The sequence below is a fragment of the Ranitomeya imitator genome, chromosome 4 (genome assembly GCF_032444005.1).
Source record: "Ranitomeya imitator isolate aRanImi1 chromosome 4, aRanImi1.pri, whole genome shotgun sequence".
NCBI lineage: Eukaryota > Metazoa > Chordata > Amphibia > Anura > Dendrobatidae > Ranitomeya > Ranitomeya imitator.
In genome coordinates, this window is record NC_091285.1 from 55,555,131 (window position 1) to 55,577,770 (window position 22,640).

A 22,640-nucleotide genomic window follows, 5' to 3' on the forward strand; every position below is an offset into this window, starting at 1 on the left:
CTGTCATATAAACTATCCACTCGCCCAGCAAATAAGTGTTTTGCTCATTCATCAGTCGATCACCAGAATGTTCACACTGGCAGAAAATCATTTGTTCGGTGATTTACCTGTTGGTGTAAATGGACCATGCAGATAGGAATGTGGTGATTCAAAAAGGACCTTTCATCAAATTTTTCATGTTGAACTGGTCATATTGGCTGCAGAGCGGAATAAAACTTTTTTTTTTTTTTATTCCATCTCCCTATTGCAGAGATATTAGCAATTAAAGTATTTTTCAATTAATGAGTGAACCCACTTGGACTTGACAGACATCATTAGATATTCTTCACTGGGGGTGTGCACTTTTTCTCCCTGTACGAGTTGCCCAGTCATATGCAGACATAAAAATTTCACACCCCCCACAATAGCGTAGGTTTCTCGATGTGTGAGATGTACTGATACAGCTCTGATCTCCAGGTCTAACCTGCAGGATTAGAAAGCACAGATGACTCGCACATTTCAGGTAAAGGTCTCTGTTGGGGAAGGAGCAGCACAACGGAGTTTAGCTGTGTTACATTACAAACACATCTGTCTCCTCTCATTGCACTGTCAGATCTGCTATACTGTCCCTACCTTCCCAACCTCCACCCACTGCCTGTCCTCTGATGTGCTAATCACACTTATGTCTGTCGTGCTCAAAAGTTTCTTTTAACAGTATAGGCATAAATGTAATTCATCTTTAGACAGGCAGTTTTGGGGGAGGTACAGTACATCCGAGCTGACAGTGCTGTGAGACAATATAGAATAATTTGTAATAAAACACAGCTAAACTCAGCTGTACTGACCCTTCTTCCACAAAGACTTCAGAACGCAGATGACAAGTGTCCCAGCACTTCCTAATACTGTAGGAGGTTAGACCAGATCAGAGCTGTATCATTACATCTCATTGATAAACCAATGCTATTGTGGGAGAGTGTTTTTTCTGCCGCGTTGCTGCCTACTTATGATTGGACAACGCACACGGGGAGAGATCTACATCCCCCGATGAACAATATATCATAACAGCCATTTCGAGGTAGCAAACGTGAACTCATTATGTAGCAAATAATTTGATTGCTAATATCAGTGCAGTAGAGAGGCGAAAAATATATTTTAAACGTTTTAGGCAGCTCTGCAGCCACTATGAAATCGTGAGTCCAGTGCAACATGGAAAAAACGTCATAAAAGATCCATCAATGCAGCAGTAACAAGTCCTGATCAAGTACACACCATTTGTCAGCCTGTTTACACAGGATGACAAGCAATGATGTGGACAGACTACAATCCTTCCTTTCCCATACAGAACCACATTCTCATGAGCTCGTCCCTGCTCTATGGCCCTATGAGCGATTATTACAGAGCCACATTCTCATGAGCTCGTCCCTGCTCTATGGCCCTATGAGCGATTATTACAGAGCCACATTCTCATGAGCTCGTCCCTCCTATATGGCCCTATGAGCGATTATTACAGAGCCACATTCTCATGAGCTCGTCCCTGCTCTATGGCCCTATGAGCGATTATTACAGAGCCACATTCTCATGAGCTCGTCCCTCCTATATGGCCCTATGAGCGATTATTACAGAGCCACATTCTCATGAGCTCGTCCCTGCTCTATGGCCCTATGAGCGATTATTACAGAGCCACATTCTCATGAGCTCGTCCCTCCTATATGGCCCTATGAGCGATTATTACAGAGCCACATTCTCATGAGCTCGTCCCTCCTATATGGCCCTATGAGCGATTATTACAGAGCCACATTCTCATGAGCAGGTCCCTGCTCTATGGCCCTATGAGCGATTATTACAGAGCCACGTTCTCATGAGCAGGTCCCTGCTCTATGGCCCTATGAGCGATTATTACAGAGCCACATTCTCATGAGCTCGTCCCTCCTATATGGCCCTATGAGCGATTATTACAGAGCCACATTCTCATGAGCTCGTCCCTGCTCTATGGCCCTATGAGCGATTATTACAGAGCCACATTCTCATGAGCTCGTCCCTCCTATATGGCCCTATGAGCGATTATTACAGAGCCACATTCTCATGAGCTCGTCCCTCCTATATGGCCCTATGAGCGATTATTACAGAGCCACATTCTCATGAGCTCGTCCCTCCTATATGGCCCTATGAGCGATTATTACAGAGCCACATTCTCATGAGCTCGTCCCTCCTATATGGCCCTATGAGCGATTATTACAGAGCCACATTCTCATGAGCTCGTCCCTGCTATATGGCCCTATGAGCGATTTATTACAGAGCCACATTCTCACGAGCTCGTCCCTCCTATATGGCCCTATGAGCGATTTATTACAGAGCCACATTCTCATGAGCAGGTCCCTCCTATATGGCCCTATGAGCGATTATTACAGAGCCACATTCTCATGAGCTCGTCCCTCCTATATGGCCCTATGAGCGATTATTACAGAGCCACATTCTCATGAGCTCGTCCCTGCTCTATGGCCCTATGAGCGATTATTACAGAGCCACATTCTCATGAGCTCGTCCCTCCTATATGGCCCTATGAGCGATTATTACAGAGCCACATTCTCATGAGCTCGTCCCTCCTATATGGCCCTATGAGCGATTATTACAGAGCCACATTCTCATGAGCTCGTCCCTCCTATATGGCCCTATGAGCGATTATTACAGAGCCACATTCTCATGAGCTCGTCCCTGCTCTATGGCCCTATGAGCGATTATTACAGAGCCACATTCTCATGAGCAGGTCCCTCCTATATGGCCCTATGAGCGATTATTACAGAGCCACATTCTCATGAGCTCGTCCCTCCTATATGGCCCTATGAGCGATTATTACAGAGCCACATTCTCATGAGCTCGTCCCTCCTATATGGCCCTATGAGCGATTATTACAGAGCCACATTCTCATGAGCAGGTCCCTGCTCTATGGCCCTATGAGCGATTATTACAGAGCCACATTCTCATGAGCAGGTCCCTGCTCTATGGCCCTATGAGCGATTATTACAGAGCCACATTCTCATGAGCTCGTCCCTCCTATATGGCCCTATGAGCGATTATTACAGAGCCACATTCTCATGAGCTCGTCCCTGCTCTATGGCCCTATGAGCGATTATTACAGAGCCACATTCTCATGAGCAGGTCCCTCCTATATGGCCCTATGAGCGATTATTACAGAGCCACATTCTCATGAGCTCGTCCCTCCTATATGGCCCTATGAGCGATTATTACAGAGCCACATTCTCATGAGCTCGTCCCTCCTATATGGCCCTATGAGCGATTATTACAGAGCCACATTCTCATGAGCTCGTCCCTCCTATATGGCCCTATGAGCGATTATTACAGAGCCACATTCTCATGAGCTCGTCCCTCCTATATGGCCCTATGAGCGATTATTACAGAGCCACATTCTCATGAGCAGGTCCCTGCTCTATGGCCCTATGAGCGATTATTACAGAGCCACATTCTCATGAGCTCGTCCCTCCTATATGGCCCTATGAGCGATTATTACAGAGCCACATTCTCATGAGCTCGTCCCTGCTCTATGGCCCTATGAGCGATGATTAGGACAGTGATGCCGGCTTCAATGGTTCTGTCCCATTCAGCGGGGGAGGGGATTTTTTCTTTCCGTGAAGGGCCATTTGGATATTTAAGCAGGTATAAGAAAGAAATGCGGCACTCACCATCTGTCTTCAGCTAAAAATGCCCTTTATTTAGCACTTATATCTTCACAAACATGCTGCGGCATCGGTAGGAGTATACGAGGGAGTGGTTCTCCCCTGTCACTCCCCCGCTCCCTCGTATACTCCTACCGATGCCGCAGCATGTTTGTGAAGATATAAGTGCTAAATAAAGGGCATTTTTAGCTGAAGACAGATGGTGAGTGCCGCATTTCTTTCTTATACCTGCTCACTTTGATTCCTGGATTCTGTATGCATAGCACCACCTGGTTCTCATCACAGGCCAATAGCGTCCACTCCATGTAAGATCACACGTAAAATTGCTTTGATACACAGCTTTTCAGTGCCGGTTACATTCTCTCTCTATCGATTGTGGACCATTTGGATATTTATACCATTCTTCGGGGGCCGTACAAATCGCACACTATCAACGCCCACAAAGTACGTCCTGATGCTGGCACTGGTGTCTGCCCGTAATCTTACATTGTGCGCGCCTCATTGTTCAGTAGCGAATAGTGCACGTGCTCACAGAGCATGAAGAAATGATTGGCGGGCAGCCAGCAAAGTACGACTGCTGGAACCAAGCTTTGTGGTCCCTGGGGGGCCGGATAAAAGGTCATCGAGGGCCTGAGGCCCCCCCTTCCCCCTGCCATACAGCATCAGGTTATCGGCAGCACATTCCCAGTTTACATGGGGTGATGCGCTGCCAATTACTGTATGTTGCAGCATTTTTTGCTGGTTGATCATTTTCATTTTTCCATGGGTGGGCAATCCTATGTAAATCCCCATAAACGGGGTCAGCAGTCGCAGACCGATTGCAGATCAGTTTCTGCCATTAATTCGGTTTGCCCGTTCCTAAAATCAGAACCAACAAAGTGGAAAAACTCAGATGTGACTGCCGTCGCCCAACACTGGGATCTCCCAACTTGTGATTCTCCAGATTTATCCCAATTACAATGCGAAGAGTTGTAGTTTTACACCGGTCATAGACCACTGCCATGAGTTACTTTACCAGCATTTTCTGTAATACATGAGATTCAGGGAGATGAGAAATACAGTCCCACCTCCAGCACCTACAATGGTGGGGTCAGTTGCAGAGGGAAGTTATCTGCCTCCTCTCTAACTAGTAGAAACCAATTCTATTGTGCCAGTTCCATGCTACTTTTGTGTAAGTTGGATTTCTTGTTTCCCTTTCTTTTAAATATAAATGTCAATGACCTTAATTTGTATAAATGGTTAGCAGTATATTGTGTGTCCACCAGGTGGCATGGTTGCTCACTTTTTGCGTTCTCATTGCTTTTTTTTTTTATTTTTTAGCTCCAGTGAAAACTCTGTTGATTAATGAATGAGAATCTGATGGGGAGACGTGTATGATATATTAATCTGAGGGGGAGACGTGTATGATAAATTTATCAATCTGTTGCCAATAGGCTTTGTATCATTAATAAACTCTAGCAAAGTTAAATAGCTAGCAAACACTAGCAAAGTCATTCTGCATTTTTATTCAAGACCTAGGTTTTTTGAATTATTTTAAAAAGGCACTTCAAGTCAATTAAAATTATTTAATAGAATTTGATGTTTCTGAGTCAGAAAACGCAGATAAAATGATTAATTGACATGGTTTTGTTTCCAATTGCATTTTTATTTTTCACCACCAGATGGTGCACAGAGACCACATGATAGACATGACGTCCATAGTTTTTTTTTTTTCTTTTTCTTTTTACCAGGATAGTCTTAAATGTCAGGTGTAAATAAACAGAGAGGTTAAGTTTCCTAAATGAAAGCATTATTTTAGGAATATAATTCCACATAGTTGTAAATTCCATCCATATGTCTGACTCTCACATGCACATTTTTTCCTGTGTTTTCATGAGACTGGTCACAGTCTGTTTCAGTGCGGACCAGCCGTCCATAAAGTAGTAAAAATGGAGATGTGAGTAATTGATCCGATTTGCAGAGCGAATGGGCACATTCCAATGGATGTCGGTGAAAAAAAAACACCGCACCGCAGCCATCAATGTGTCATAGAGCACTCTGTCCATATTTTACTGCTTATGGGGTACAGGAAGCTTGGATTTATTTTTTTGCATTAAAAAGCCCACGGGTGGTAAAAATGGGCACACAGACCAAAAAATTGGATGAAGGTCGTATCCAGCTGGTCTCGGTTATTGGGGATTGTACTGTGTAACTAGGATTTGGTGGGGTTCAAACTGCGGGGCACATCTCATCCGAATAAGAGACTTCATGACCATATTCTGTACTATTGTCAGAGAAGGGGCACAGTGATCGGATTTATTTCTGTAATGTCTGCATTCACCTTGTTCAGGCTAATTAGTAATGGTTTAGATGATGTATGTGTGTGTAATATATACATATATATATATATATATATATATATATATATACACACACACACACACACACACACACACACACACACACACACACACACACACACACACACACACACACATTGTGGCCTGTAAAATTACTAATGGCCAGTGCAGTCGTTGCAGATATTAATGTATATTCTGCATATTTTACGATTTGTGTATATAGCGAAAAATCCACTTTTTTTTCATGTTCAGCAATTTGCCTTTTCTCCACCAGATGGCGCAGCAGCACCACAAATGGCATGTCTGCATTTACCATAATTGATTTTCGGGGATGTGACCCTCCATTGATCCTGTGTGTATTCCAATCACTTCCTAATGATGTCTTGTTCCCTGTCTGTTCCTTCTCCTTCACATCTTCATCTTTTGCTCCATTAATACTTGACAGACCCCGAATATCTCCCCTTTTTTTCTTTCCCTTTGCTGCTAAATGGCAACTGCTGTCACCATCTGATCGCTGCCAGTTTAGAGTGATTATCCGATATTAGTCAAACGCCTGCAGTTTGTAGAAACTTAAAAAGGCCGCAATGAAAGCATCAATAACCTCCCCGCGGCTTGTGCTGTTTGATTAGAAACCGACATGGTGGCGGGGGCGAGCAGGCTGCCACTGATGAGCGCGGCTCAGCGAGGGTCCGAGCTCCGCGCACAGGCCAGCTGTGCCACAGTAATTGAGGGATAATGAAACCAGGGCCTCCTGCACGCACAGTGCTGCGGGTATCAAGACTTGTCCCTGTTTGTGCCTGTGCTCCTGCATATCCCAGAAGACGGGGGTTACAAGGTTACACCTCGGAAGGAACAAAGAGAAATAATCTCCTTCCCCGTCTCATGTTCTGCGAACCGTCCAGCGCTGAGATACAGGGTACACCTGGGGTGCTGCAATCACCATAGTACTCCAAGGGTTAACAAGAAGCGCATGTTTCCCTCCAGGGTCAGAACTCCCGTTTTATTTTTGCATACGAGGAAACACTGACTTTTTCATCACTGCTTTGGATGGGTTTCATCCATCTTTGGTCTGTGTCCATTCTTGCCATCAGTGTGGCATCTATTCTCTCGTATGCAAAAGCAAGAAGGAAACCCCAAACTTCCAACCGACTAAACAAGAAAAAAAGCTGCAGCAGCCAGTATTGGCATCCATGTGCTGCGCATTGTAGTGGTGGAAGACGGACACATCGGAGATGGACGGGTCGTTTATGTGCAGAAAGGACGTGATCTACAGGAGATATCCTTCAGTGCGCCGATGTTATCCGTAGAGAAGACCTCCTCCCCCAGGAATTACTAGTCAGAGTTTCATTTATGGTCCTTGTTTGCCAAAAAAGAGGTCTGACAATGAACGCGTCAAATCCTTCAACCCTTCCTTGGCTTCATTCACGTACAGAACTCATCGTTGCGGTCACATACCGTTTTATTTTTGTCGACAGCACATTCTCCTTTTCACCATGTGCTGCCGACATACCATTGTGTAATGTGCCTAAAACATACAATCAAACATCAGCTGTATCATCTGCGGACATGTTTACCCATGCCAGTGGTCTGCAACGTGTGTCTATCCACCCGGTCATCACCTAAAATTTAATGTGATAAAGTTCAGTAAAAAAGAAGAGAAGTTGGGATCAGTAATGAGATCGCGTCGCTCTCCGTGTGATTCGGACAGTGACCATTTGCTTACTCCTCAGGAACTGATGGTGACATGTGGCGTTCTTATTCATATTTTTGTTTCCAGAAAAAAAAAATTCTTAAAGGTTCAGTAAATCCGCGTACGTTCCCAGCGGTTGTACTTCAGGTCCCTGTATTTCATCTGCGCACAGTATCCATGAATGCACAATATGGCGGTCTTAGTGCACACACTGTCTGCTTGTAGAAAAAGATGCCATATAGGACAGCACCATATTATAACATATTGGGCGAGTGTTAGAAATATGACACCGCTATTGGCCAAGGTCTCATGTGCCTCCATATATACGGTGCTGATGTTATGTGATATAAACTACCGGTGTATAGAAGAATGTGAGCTTGTCCTGCTGATAAATGTTTTTGTTGTTGGTGTTTTTCCGTAATGTCATAAATGTCATTATTATGTAGTTCCAGGAATTTTTGATGATATAATAAGTGTTTATAATGATGTTTTGTACTGATTTGGGAGATGTGATTTTCATTCCTGCAGTTCCCATTTTTGAACACCAGGTGGAGCAAGGACTTGTTTGTCTCCTGTGCCCCACCCTGAGTGAGTCAGGATGATGAAATCTTCCTGGTTTTTTTTTCGTTTTTTTTTTTCTCCCTCCTTCCGGACAAAGTAAGCTTTATTGTTCACAGCACAGAAGACAAAAGTAACACATGCTGCCAGCAGGCACGTTGTCTCTCCTCTACGGCTCACTTCTCATCGCCACATTAGATTATTCGTGACTTGTATGCAGCAGAGATGTATACAATGCCAGTACATCTATCATAGTGTCTGCCACACAGTGTGTACACGCACACACACACACACACACACACACACACACACACACACACACACACACACACACACACACACACACACACACACACACACACACACACACACACACACACTGCTACACACACACACACTGCTACACGCACACACTGCTACACACACACACACTGCTACACGCACACACTGCTACACGCACACACTGCTACACGCACACACTGCTACACGCACACACTGCTACACGCACACACTGCTACACGCACACACTGCTACACGCACACACTGCTACACACACTGCTACACACACACACACTGCTACACACACACACACTGCTACACACACTGCTACACCCACACACACTGCTACACACACACTGCTATACACACTGCTACACATACACTGCTACACACACTGCTACACGCACACACACTGCTACACACACACACTGCTACACGCACACACTGCTACACGCACACACTGCTACACGCACACACTGCTACACACACTGCTACACACACACACTGCTACACACACACTGCTACACGCACACACTGCTACACGCACACACACTGCTACACGCACACACACTGCTACACGCACACACTGCTACACACACACTGCTACACACACACTGCTACACACACACTGCTACACACACACTGCTACACGCACACACTGCTACACGCACACACTGCTACACGCACACACTGCTACACGCACACACTGCTACACACACTGCTACACCCACACACACTGCTACACACACACACTGCTACACGCACACACACTGCTACACACACACTGCTACACACACTGCTACACATACTCTGCTACACACACACTGCTACACATACACTGCTACACCCACACACACTGCTACACACACACACTGCTACACGCACACTGCTACACACACTGCTACACACACACACTGCTACACATACACTGCTACACACACACTGCAACACACACTGCTACACACACTGCTACACACACTGCTACACACACTGCTACACATACACTGCTACACACACTGCTACACACACTGCTACACACACACTGCTACACACACACACTGCTACACACACACACTGCTACACACACACACTGCTACACACACACACAGCCACACACTGCACACGCACACTGCCCCACACACTCTGCCACACACACACTCTCTGCCACACACACTCTCTCTGCCACACACACACACACACTCTGCCACACACACACACACACACTCTGCCACACACTGTGCCACAAAATGTGTGTATGTAAACATTCACGCGTACATACACACTCGCGTATGTAAGAACACATACGTTTTGTGTGACAGGCACTTTAATAAATGCACCAGAATTGTGTACATCACAGATCTGTAATGAATGTCTTCAGTCAGAGGAGATGGGTTATACTTATTAGGTTACAACAACATAATCTTATTCTTAAAGGACCCTCGTGCTTGGGGTTGTCTAACACCTTCGGGGGATCGAACTATATTTTTCGAGCACACCAAAGTCACTGAGCACCCGAGCATACTCTGATAACACCTTATCTGCGCACGTTTGCTCATCACAATCTGATATCCATTACAATCTCTGCCGGGTGCCAATCCAGTCCTAATGTGAGCAGCACCGCCTTAATATTCCGGGAAATGATTAAACAGGCACTCCCTTCTCCCCTTCCTCACATTCGCAGGATATGCCATTAACGTATGTTAGGTGCAAGTCCTTCCCCTGCCGCCCTGTGGGTCCTGCCCCTGCCGCCCTGTGGGTCCTGCCCCTGCCGCCCTGTGGGTCCTGCCCCTGCCGCCCTGTGGGTCCTGCCCCTGCCGCCCTGTGGGTCCTGCCCCTGCCGCCCTGTGGGTCCTGCCCCTGCCGCCCTGTGGGTCCTGCCCCTGCCGCCCTGTGGGTCCTGCCCAGCCACCATCTATGGGCCCTGCCCCGCCGCCTGTGGCCCTGCCCGGGACGATTCTCCACATGTCTGTCTGAGCCCGGCCTAACATTTCCTGTCAGCATGTCCCCTGCTGGGTGGACTCAGGGGTTTTACCCTCTTTGCCCTGTAATCTTCCCTCACATACTATATACTGGTTTATGTCTGTGTTTATTGATCAGAGCAGTCATATATATCAGGACCCTGTAGAGCGGAGTCCCATTTTGTAGGTTGTTGGTCGCTCTCTTGGTTTTCTACACTGAGGAACCATGTGGAGAAGTTGTTAGGGAACACATGGGCCGTGTAAGGTGCTCCATGCCGTTGTGGAAGGTGGCCCCATGTCGTTGTGTAAGGTGACTCCAGGCCGTTGTGTAAGGTGACTCCAGGCCGTTGTGTAAGGTGACTCCAGGCCGTTGTGTAAGGTGACTCCAGGCCGTTGTGTAAGGTGACTCCAGGCCGTTGTGTAAGGTGACTCCAGGCCGTTGTGTAAGGTGACTCCAGGCCGTTGTGTAAGGTGACTCCAGGCCGTTGTGTAAGGTGACTCCAGGCCGTTGTGTAAGGTGACTCCAGGCCGTTATGTAAGGTGACTCCAGGCCGTTGTGTAAGGTGACTCCAGGCCGTTGTGTAGGGTGGCTCCAGGCCGTTGTGTAAGGTGACTCCAGGCCGTTGTGTAAGGTGACTCCAGGCCGTTGTGTAAGGTGACTCCAGGCCGTTGTGTAAGGTGACTCCAGGCCGTTATGTAAGGTGACTCCAGGCCGTTGTGTAAGGTGACTCCAGGCCGTTGTGTAGGGTGGCTCCAGGCCGTTGTGTAAGGTGACTCCAGGCCGTTGTGCAGGGTGGCTCCAGGCCGTTGTGTAAGGTGACTCCATGCCGTTGTGTAAGTTGGTTCCAGGCCGTTGTGTAAGGTGGCTCCATGCCGTTGTGTAAGGTGGCTCCATGCCGTTGTGTAAGGTGGGTCCATGCCGTTGTGTAAGGTGACTCCATGCCGTTGTGTAAGTTGGTTCCAGGCCGTTGTGTAAGGTGGCTCCATGCCGTTGTGGAAGGTGGCTCCAGGCAGTTCTGCAGGGTGGCTCCATGCTGTTCAGAGGGACGTTCACCCTCGCTTGTGTGATGGCACTTTATACAGAATGACTCCCAGGTGTGATGCAGCACAGACCAGAGAAGAGCGCTGCAACGTGTCCTAGGCAGGGCGAGGCTCAACCCTGGCACAGGTGTTACTATGGCGGCTGCGGAAGGGAAACGGCCCAAGAAAAATAGAAAGTGGATTTGCTGTGGTTGCCAAGTACACTGCAAGAAATCCCGCCATAGCCTAGGGATCCTGAGGGGTAGCCCTCTGGAATATTAGGAACCAGGGATCAGGAGTGGCCTCCACCATACTGCCAACCAAGTCGCTGGTGCCAGTCTTGCCTGTGACTACAGCTGGGCCCCCATTGACACTGAGGCCTGGACCCCATACAGCGCTTCCAGCTAGTTATGATTGAGAGCCTCTGAGGAAATTGGTGAGAACAGACAGCTGCTGTGGTGTGAAGAAGCTTTGTACCTCGTGGTGAGCAGAAACCACTGCTCCTTACACAATCCCAGTGCAATGGCTGCCCACCCCTCATGTCATAAGGATCAGGACCACCACTATGGTCGGAGTGTTCCCTCCTCGGCTGTATGGAGCCACCGCCTGTAATGTGGAAGTGAAGGTTTAGTACATTATCTACTTATGAGAGATCACATCTGGCCATTACAGAGCCGAGTGTGGCCTCTGTGCTGGAAAGTAGCCGCACCGCACACCGCCATACTGTGTGCTCATGGCGCTTACATAGCACGGCACAGAAGTGATCCTGTGCTCTGTGGTGGTAAACGTGCGGACCACGCAGTATGTGGCCACTTACTGCAGGACGAGAGCACTGGGCCTCTGTTCTGGTAGGTAAGAGACCTGCCAGCACTACCAGTACTGCAGCCACATTACTAGTGCGGGGACGTAGCGGCCATGTTACAGGAGCGGTGTGCGCTGACTGCGCTCCCCATCACGTTTCCATATACACCGGATATGTGAATGGTCTGGTGCCCATCGGCCTGTGGCAAAGGGTTCGAGCGCCCATTGATTAGTTATATCAGCTTGCAGAATAACCCTCCTCTGTAAAAGGAAAATATACCCTTATAGGAAGTTTCTGCTCAAAACCCACAACTCTCTTCCTGACATATTCCTATAGATTCATCACAGTCCGGGTCCATCTCCTTAGCCAGCGAGAGGCCAAATTATTAATGGAGACTATATAATAAGGAGCGCTGCCGGTCTCTTCACACATAGTGATGTACGACTGGGGACTCCGGGGGGTTGTAGGTACATATCATAGTGACTTACAGCATGAGGCCATACAAAAAACGGAAGCGCCTCCTTCCCAAAATTCTCTTTTTAGACTACAGTATTATGTTACGTTCCCTTTGTGACCTATATTATTGTACAATTACTTCATAAAAGCATTCTGTGCTTTATAAAAGGGTTTTAGGCATTTTTTCTTCTGTAACTTTTTGCCATTTTCTGCAAATAAAGTAATAATTTCATTCTGAGCTGCATTTTCACTTTTCAGCCACCAGGGGTGTGCAATTGAGCTACTTTTGGCTCAAATAGCTGCAGTGATGTCAATTGGCTGTGATTGGCTGAGCACCCGTCGCCAAGGAGACAGACCAGCCCACCGTCCACCGTGTAGCTGTGTTCCCCACCCTGCCCCCCCTCCTCCTCGCTGACAAAAGCAGGAAGGCGCCATGTTTATTATAGCAGCAGTGATGTGCGGAGCCTCCCATGTCCCTCCCGCGCTCCATTATGTGTGTGCCCAGCATTCCCGCTCAATCACCACAGCTCGGGTTACGTGCAGTGTGCGGCTGCAGCAGGCGGCACTGTGACCGAGCAATGCTACACGTGTCATAAAATATAAAGGGTGTATATACTGCGTGTGTGTATACATGTATGTGCAGCTACTGTGTGTGTACTATGTGTGTGCAACGTGACCGAGGTGGGCAGTGCTACACGAGTGTCATATAAAAATATAAAGGGTGTATATACTGTGTGTGTATACATGTATGTGGAGATACTGTGTGTGTACTATGTGTGTGCAACGTGACCGAGGTGGGCAGTGCTACACGTGTCATAAAATATAAAGGGTGTATATACTGCGTGTGTGTATACATGTATGTGCAGATACTGTGTGTGTGTATACATGTATGTGTGTGCAACGTGACCGAGGTGGGCAGTGCTACACGAGTGTCATATAAAAATATAAAGGGTGTATATACTGTGTGTGTATACATGTATGTGCAGATACTGTGTGTACTATGTGTGTGCAACGTGACCGAGGTGGGCAGTGCTACACGTGTCATATAAAAATATAAAGGGTGTATATACTGCGTGTGTGTATACATGTATGTGCAGATACTGTGTGTGTACTATGTGTGTGCAACGTGACCGAGGTGGGCAGTGCTACACGTGTCATATAAAAATATAAAGGGTGTATATACTGCGTGTGTGTATACATGTATGTGCAGATACTGTGTGTGTACTATGTGTGTGCAACGTGACCGAGGTGGGCAATGCTACACGTGTCATATAAAAATATAAAGGGTGTATATACTGCGTGTGTATACATGTATGTGGAGATACTGTGTGTGTACTATGTGTGTGCAACGTGACCGAGGTGGGCAGTGCTACACGAGTGTCATATAAAAATATAAAGGGTGTATATACTGTGTGTGTATACATGTATGTGCAGATACTGTGTGTGTACTATGTGTGTGCAACGTGACCGAGGTGGGCAGTGCTACACGAGTGTCATATAAAAATATAAAGGGTGTATATACTGTGTGTGTATACATGTATGTGCAGCTACTGTGTGTACTATGTGTGTGCAACGTGACCGAGGTGGGCAGTGCTACACGTGTCATATAAAAATATAAAGGGTGTATATACTGCGTGTGTGTATACATGTATGTGCAGATACTGTGTGTGTACTATGTGTGTGCAACGTGACCGAGGTGGGCAATGCTACACGTGTCATATAAAAATATAAAGGGTGTATATACTGCGTGTGTATACATGTATGTGGAGATACTGTGTGTGTACTATGTGTGTGCAACGTGACCGAGGTGGGCAGTGCTACACGAGTGTCATATAAAAATATAAAGGGTGTATATACTGCGTGTGTATACATGTATGTGGAGATACTGTGTGTGTACTATGTGTGTGCAACGTGACCGAGGTGGGCAGTGCTACACGTGTCATATAAAAATATAAAGGGTGTATATACTGCGTGTGTATACATGTATGTGCAGATACTGTGTGTGTACTATGTGTGTGCAACGTGACCGAGGTGGGCAGTGCTACACGAGTGTCATATAAAAATATAAAGCGTGTATATACTGCGTGTGTGTACATGTATGTGCAGATACTGTGTGTGTACTATGTGTGTGCAACGTGACCGAGGTGGGCAGTGCTACACGAGTGTCATATAAAAATATAAAGGGTGTATATACTGCGTGTGTGTACATGTATGTGGAGATACTGTGTGTGTACTATGTGTGTGCAACGTGACCGAGGTGGGCAATGCTACACGAGTGTCATAAAATATAAAGGGTGTATATACTGCGTGTGTGTATACATGTATGTGCAGATACTGTGTGTGTACTATGTGTGTGCAACGTGACCGATGTGGGCAGTGCTACACGAGTGTCATATAAAAATATAAAGCGTGTATATACTGTGTGTATACATGTATGTGCAGCTACTGTGTGTGTGTGTACTATGTGTGTGCAACGTGACCGAGGTGGGCAGTGCTACACGAGTGTCATATAAAAATATAAAGGGTGTATATACTGTGTGTGTGTATACATGTATGTGCAGATACTGTGTGTGTACTATGTGTGTGCAACGTGACCGAGGTGGGCAGTGCTACACGTGTGTCATAAAAATATAAAGGGTGTATATACTGCGTGTGTGTATACATGTATGTGCAGATACTGTGTGTGTGTACTATGTGTGTGCAACGTGACCGAGGTGGGCAGTGCTACACGTGTGTCATAAAAATATAAAGGGTGTATATACTGCGTGTGTGTATACATGTATGTGCAGATACTGTGTGTGTGTGTGTACTATGTGTGTGCAACGTGACCGAGGTGGGCAGTGCTACACGAGTGTCATATAAAAATATAAAGCGTGTATATACTGTGTGTGTGTATACATGTATGTGCAGCTACTGTGTGTATATACATGTATGTGTGTGCAACGTGACCGAGCCTGGGTGACTGCTACACATGTCATAAAAATATAAAGGGTGTATATACTGTGTGTGTGTGTGTATACATGTATGTGCAGATACTGTGTGTGTGTGTACTATGTGTGTGCAACGTGACCGAGGTGGGCAGTGCTACACGAGTGTCATAAAAATATAAAGGGTGTATATACTGCGTGTATGTATACATGTATGTGCAGCTACTGTGTGTATATATACATGTATGTGTGTGCAACGTGACCGAGCCTGGGTGACTACTACACATGTGATAGGGTGTGTGTCATATAAAGGGTGTATGTATTGTGTGTGTACATGCAGATACATGCTGTGTATGTGGTATAAAGGGTGTGTGTATATGTATGTATATATATATATATATATATATATATATATATGTGCAGACACTATCTGCACATGTATACACTCTATATACATACTGTGTGTGATATAAAGGGTGTGTATACTGTGTATATATACATGTATGTGCAGACACTGTATATAGAGGGTGTGTATACATACTGTGTGTGTATATAATAATTACATAGCACCAACATTCCGCAGCGGCGCTTTACAGTTTAACTGATTCAAACAACCGTCATAAGTAACAACGTAAACAATAAATTATATATATATGTATATATGCATATGTATGTGCTGATACTGTATACAAAGGTTGTGTTTGGTGTGAGTATACATGTATGTGCAGATACTGTGACTTAAAAGGGTGTGTATACAGTGTGTAAGTGCAGATGGATAGTACTGTGTGTGGTATATAGGGCGCGTGCGTGTATGTATATGTGTATGTATATATATATATATATATAATTCCAGTGGTGATAGGAGCACTTGGAGCAGTGGCCCCTAAGTTGGAAGAATGGCTACAACAGATCCCAGGAGCAACATCTGAGCTCTGTCCAGAGAGCGCAGGGCTGGGAACAGCTAAGATCCTGCGCAGATCCCTCCAACTCCCCGGCCTCTGGTAGAGGACCCGACAATGAGAGAGATCCATTGTACAAGCAGAAGCCTCATTAATTACTATAGGTAGTTTTTTTTCTTCTCCATTTCTGAGGCCATGAGCCTATGATCAGGTATTAGCAGCATTGTTTACGCCGTGTATTTTCGGTGCGTTCTAATCACACAGGTGATTCCTCGTGTTCGGTGAACGGAGCAGATATACCGCATCCAATACGTTCTATTGTGGACATTTCTGCGTCTCCGCAACAGATATTAATATGCTGCAGCTTGTGAACCCGCACCGCGAGTCCGTTTAGGCAGCAGTAGATAGAAGCACGGTGGGCGCGGGATTTCTGTAAGTCCCATCCCTTGTGCTTGTATCGTAGAACTCAGTGTTTTGGACATAGCACAGGTGAGAAGCATCCGAAAGCTGCTATTCCAGACTGTGGCCACATGCCCTGAAAGACGAACATTACGTGTCTCTCCATACTAATGAATGGGGACCATTTGCTTCTGTTTGTATAAGTGACGTAACAGATGTGTAAAGCGGAACAGACCACCAGAATGGTGCGCCCGAGCTTCACCTGTAGCGTCACCCTTCCAAATCCCACCTTGCAGGACTTGTTACTGTGTTAGGCTGTGTTCACACATTGTGTTTTTGCTGCTTTTTTTCCCCCACAGACCAAACCTGCTCTATTGGCAGTAAAGATGCTGCTTCCAAAAAGCAGGGTTTGCTGCATTAAAAACATGTAGCATACATGCAACATGTGAACATTTTATTGTTGGTTTCTATATTTTGGAGTGATGTCCTTTTTACTTCTGGGCTCTCTGCCTCACATATATTTTTTACATTTTGGAGTGGCGTCATTTTACTTCTGGGCTCTCTGCCTCACATATATTTTTTACATTTTGGAGTGATGTCCTTTTACTTCTGGGCTCTCTGCCTCACATATATTTTTTACATTTTGGAGTGATGTCCTTTTACTTCTGGGCTCTCTGCCTCACATATATTTTTTACATTTTGGAGTGGCGTCATTTTAACTCTGGGTTCTCGGCCTCACATATATTTTTTACAGTTTGGAGTGGCGTCGTCTATCTCACATTTATGCTTCTATTTTTTAACCTCTTTTTGCTTTGTCAGAGTGCCTCAGTGACTCATGATGGGAGAGCCACTCTTCGGCTGGACTTTGGCTTTGCCCACACAATAGACCCATTATGCTGGGCACCATAAAGGGAGGACTAAGGGTGATGAAGCGTAGCGCCATGGCGAGGACAGCAGTCTGATTAAAGCATGGGATTCCCTGAAGGGATGTTTCGCTAAATGGTCACAACTCCTCGGATTAATAGAGACATTGTTCCTAGTGAGAATAGTCCTCTTTAAGAGTTTTTTCTGCAGGAAGCTGTAACCAGGGGGCTGCCAGCAGTGACCCTCGAACGTCTGCTCATTCATGTCATATCGTAATTAGCCTCATTTGTAGAAGTGACCTGTAAATAGAATTATATAGGATACTGGAGAAATGACTTGCATGCAATTCCTACATGTGGCCAGCAGGGGTGTGCACTTGAGCTGTGCTGCGGCCTTTTTGGCTATTTTATGTGCCTGGCCATTTTAAGTGTACGCTCCATTTTGTGTGAATGACGCAGACAGTAAAACGGATTTCACGGTGATGCTGCCAGAGAGGGGGGAAATGTGTCAGCATGTCCTGTAATCTCTGCAGAGGGCAGGCCACAACTAATCCTCAGCCTCCACCTAATGGCAAAAAGCATTGAGCGGCACCCATGAATGGGCATCTGTAACCTGCGTCCCCTGCCCGTCATTCTGCACAGGAGCCGTATACTCTGTGTGCTGGCTATATTCCTGAGCCGGTGTTTGGCTCTCTGGCCATGGGTGCAGAGGGTGCCAGCGCTCACCCCCTGGGGTCCAGTGCAGATGTAGCTCAGCGCGGACTGTGGCAGCTGTCTGCAGTGTGCCAGCCACTTGTGTGAGCAGGACGGCTGCCAGCTGTTCCTTCCCTTACAAGTGATTATTCTCTCTAGGAGCTGCCTGCAATGTGGGCTCCAAACCTGCTCCTAATCTCTTCTCCTTAACGAACGCACAAAGCTCTTTATATATGGTCTCCAGGAGGCACAGCTGGCGCAGCTTTAACAATGGGCAGTTGTCTGCGGGACGCCGTGTGCCAATAGCTGTCACCAACTTAGGACTTCATCCTGAGCATCCATGTGCCCCAATTCGTTAAAGGGCACACATTCGTTTTGGCCTCTTTTTCTTGTGGGGGGAAGAAAACTAATTCTAACTTTTCCTACACATTAAACAGTTGAAAAAATTATTTGTGGCCCCATTCAGATCAAAACCTTTTTCTCTCCAGGTGGGATTGTTTTCTGTAGACCGCTATGAAGGGTTTCTATACTCCCCGATCATCCCCGGGTTGCTTTTCTCCACTCTGTATCCTGGGGAGGACATCCTGCCATTAGTCACCTTATTACCTTGCAGGATATTTCCTCCCTGCTCTGTGGGGTTACAGCACGCACCGAGGTCCCCCTATACGTAGTATGTGACCGCCAGGGTCTGCAGATAGCTGTGAATGGCAGATGTTGAGCATTGTTTCGGCTTTTCCCCGGAGTGTAAGCACATGGCTTCCTGTCAGGATGGAGATCATGTGCCGGTGTACAGTTCACATCCTACAGAAGCAAAACAACGGCTGCATCTATGGAACACATCGAATATAAAATCCAAAGGGTTAACTAAAAACTTGTATGGCGGAAATAGATGTTACAGCTGCTGATTGAGTGCTGCAATGGGGAGGCCACCTTCATTGCACTAGCGCCCTCCTCGCCTGGACCAGCCAGACCACGCAGCGTATTCCTGTGCTGGACACGCCGTAGCGGACGACTAATGTAACCCCACATTGCAGACGTGCACTGCCCATAGTCATCCTCAGCAGTTGTACATAGAAATGTCAGGTAGTGATGAGAGCCAGAGCCCACTTCTCCCGAGATTGCCCAGGCTGCTCGGGTCTGCACCAAGTATTGCAGCTGCTCGAGCAACATGTTCCAGTCCCCACGGCTTTGACGCCACAAAACATATGGGGACTGCCTGACACACACGGACAATCCCAACATGTTTTGTGGCTGTCCATCAGCTGTGAAACATATGGCCACGGGGGCTTAAATATGTCACACAAGCACCCGCGATACTCTGCATACCTGAGCAGCCTGGGCAAGCTGGAGTAGCGAGCATTTGTACTCATCACTAGTGCTGAGCCTTTTATTATATCATGTTTTTCCATATTTTCCACATAATTTATGAATTGCACTGTATTTAAAGGCATTCTGTTACCAGGCATTTGCTGCCTTATTGAGAAAAGCACAAAGTAGGGGCAGAGACCATGGTTCCAGCACCTTGTTCTATACTGGGCTCCTTTCTGCAGTTTTGATATATATATTTTTTCTTTATCTGCTGTTTTCTGAATGCTGAGCCCTGTATATCCCCGTCCACTCCACTGGTTGGCAGCTTTCTGTGTACTCTGCATAGGCAGAAAGCTGCCAGTCGGTGGAGATTTTACAGAGCTCATGAATATGGAGGATGACATGGCAGCAGGTTTATTAGTTCTGATAAAACAGTGATTTTATCAAAAGAACAGCAAGTATCCCAGACGCTGGAATCAATTGACATGTCTCCACAGTGTGCTGCTCTCAGATTAGGTGGCTTCCCTTTAAGGTCCCCAAACGCGAGATGTCCACAATCTTTCCAGTAGAGAAGCCAATATAATATACAGCGTTCATATAACAATTCTATAATTGCTAGCCCTGTAGGTGGATAGTGGCTGCAGTTCCTAGAAAATAAGTGCTCAGAATATTTGGATGTAAGGCTCCTCTGTGTCTAAGGATTAGTGATGAGCGAATATACTAGTTACTGAGATTTCCCGAGCATGCTCGGGGGTCCTCCGAGTATTTTTTAGTGCTCGGAGATTTAGTTTTTCTTGCCGCAGCTGAATGATTTACATCTGTTAGCCAGCATAAGTACATGTGGGGATTCCCTAGCAACCAGGCAACCCCCACATGTACTTATACTGGCTAACAGATGTAAATCATTCAGCTGAGGCGATGAAAACTAAATCTCTGAGCACTAAAAAATACTCGGAGGACCCCCGAGCGTGCTCGGGAAATCTCAGGAACGAGTATATTCGCTCATCACTACTAAGGATAGTGATCATTTATTTTAAAGGGTTCTTATGTATTAGGACATGTTTTGAGAGGCTTTGGGGATACTCAGTCCTATATTGTTGGAATTGGCCATAAACAGATGACATGGATTAAAGGTAATTTTTAGGGAAGCCGGACAGCGCTGCACCAGTATAGGGGTAAAGAAGCAGAACTCTTTCAAATCTATGGGCTGTGTGTAATGCAGGGCAGGTTCCCCCGAGAATGCCTTCTCTAAACTGGACAATTCCTTTCAGTAGAAAGGCCATATACTTTATGTACAGTATTACACAGTATTCCACTGCCTAGATAGAGGATCCAATGTCTATGTCCTTTGTGCTCTTCCTGTTGGTTTCTTACCCTTTATTCTGCCCACTCCTGTAATTGAATAGTTAATGGTTGCCCCCTGAGTGGTGCTTTGTGCTGTATTGTGGTATTAGTAAGAAGAGGCTTTCTCGTTGGCCTCATCAGTCCTGTGACTAGTCACTAGGTATTGTGCAGCATTGTGTAATGCAGACATGTAAGAGCAAGTGATCTCTCCACAATGTTCTCTGCCGGGTCGGCCGTACAGGTGCGCCTTTCATATCGCTGGATGAAATGCCAGGGCCTGCGGTTAGGGTGTTGGCCCATTGTCATGTGTGCTTTGGATTGTTTCCATAACTTCAGCTGGTCTTTAATTCAATAGAACTGTACAGAATTGTTTTTTCAGTCTTCACTTTTACATTCACTTTATTTTTTTTCTTTACAGCCAAGAAAGAGCAAGACGTTGATGATAAGAAAGGCCCACCAAAGAAAAAGACAAAAGAACTCAAAGTATTGGATACAAAGACTGCCCAAAATCTGTGTAAGTGTGTGTGTTTTATGTGCAGACCATTCCTGAGCCATGGCAAAATCCAGAAGAAATCTGTAAAATTATTTAGTAGTCACACAAACACTATAGACTTTGAAGGATTCATGACGACCTTGACCTCAGCTGGTGTGATACACAAAAGAGAGCGAAGACAATGAAGCAGATGGAGAGGGGTCAGTGCGCACTCCTCCAGATGTTCCTCTCCAGCCGCCACAATGAAAGATTAGCCAAGTTTGGTTTAGATCTGTCTCTACTGCTGCTCAGCCCACAGGTTGGAAAAAGCCCTAGATCCATCAAGTTCATCTTTTCTCCACCAATTGTACATTTCGTCACTAATTTAACTATAACCCACAATGTTATGTGTATCAAGGAAATCATCCAGCTCTTTTTTGAAAGCTGTTACTGTCGGCCATTACTATCTCTTGCGATTGGCATTCCACAATCTGACTGCTCTAACTGTAAAGAACCCTTTCCTGTTTAACTGCCAGAATCTCCTCTCTCCCACCCGTAATGAGTGCCCCCTGATCCTCATGTGTTTGGAAGGATAAGTCATGTACCAGTCCTCCACACACATATTTATACATATAAATGAGATCTCCTCTGAGACGTCTTTTTTCTAAGATAAACAAGCCCATCTTTTCCAACCTCTGATCGTATGAGAGGCCTTCCATCTCTGGTAATAATCTAATTGCCGCCTTTGAGCTGATTATTACTTCTGAATATCTTTTTTAAAATGTGGAGCCCAAAACTGGTTCCCATATTCTAGATGCGGCCTCACCAGTGATTTATAGAGTAGTAAGAATATGTTGGGATCGTGGGATTTTATCTCTTTTTATACATCCTAAGATTTTGTTGTCCTTTTCGGCTGCTGCTTGACATTGAGTCAATGCTCAGCTTACTTATAACCAGAATAC

The 22,640-nt window shown here is 46.0% G+C and overlaps 1 protein-coding gene across 1 annotated transcript in view; it reads left to right on the top strand.

Moving 5' to 3' along the window:
* Positions 1 to 22,640, top strand: part of DIAPH1 (diaphanous related formin 1) — a 266,129-nt gene that overhangs the window by 199,087 nt on the left and 44,402 nt on the right. The window contains exon 19 of the mRNA XM_069763736.1: positions 21,625 to 21,720. Within this exon, the coding sequence (XP_069619837.1) occupies positions 21,625 to 21,720 (96 nt within the window). The remainder of the gene's footprint in view (positions 1 to 21,624; positions 21,721 to 22,640) is intronic.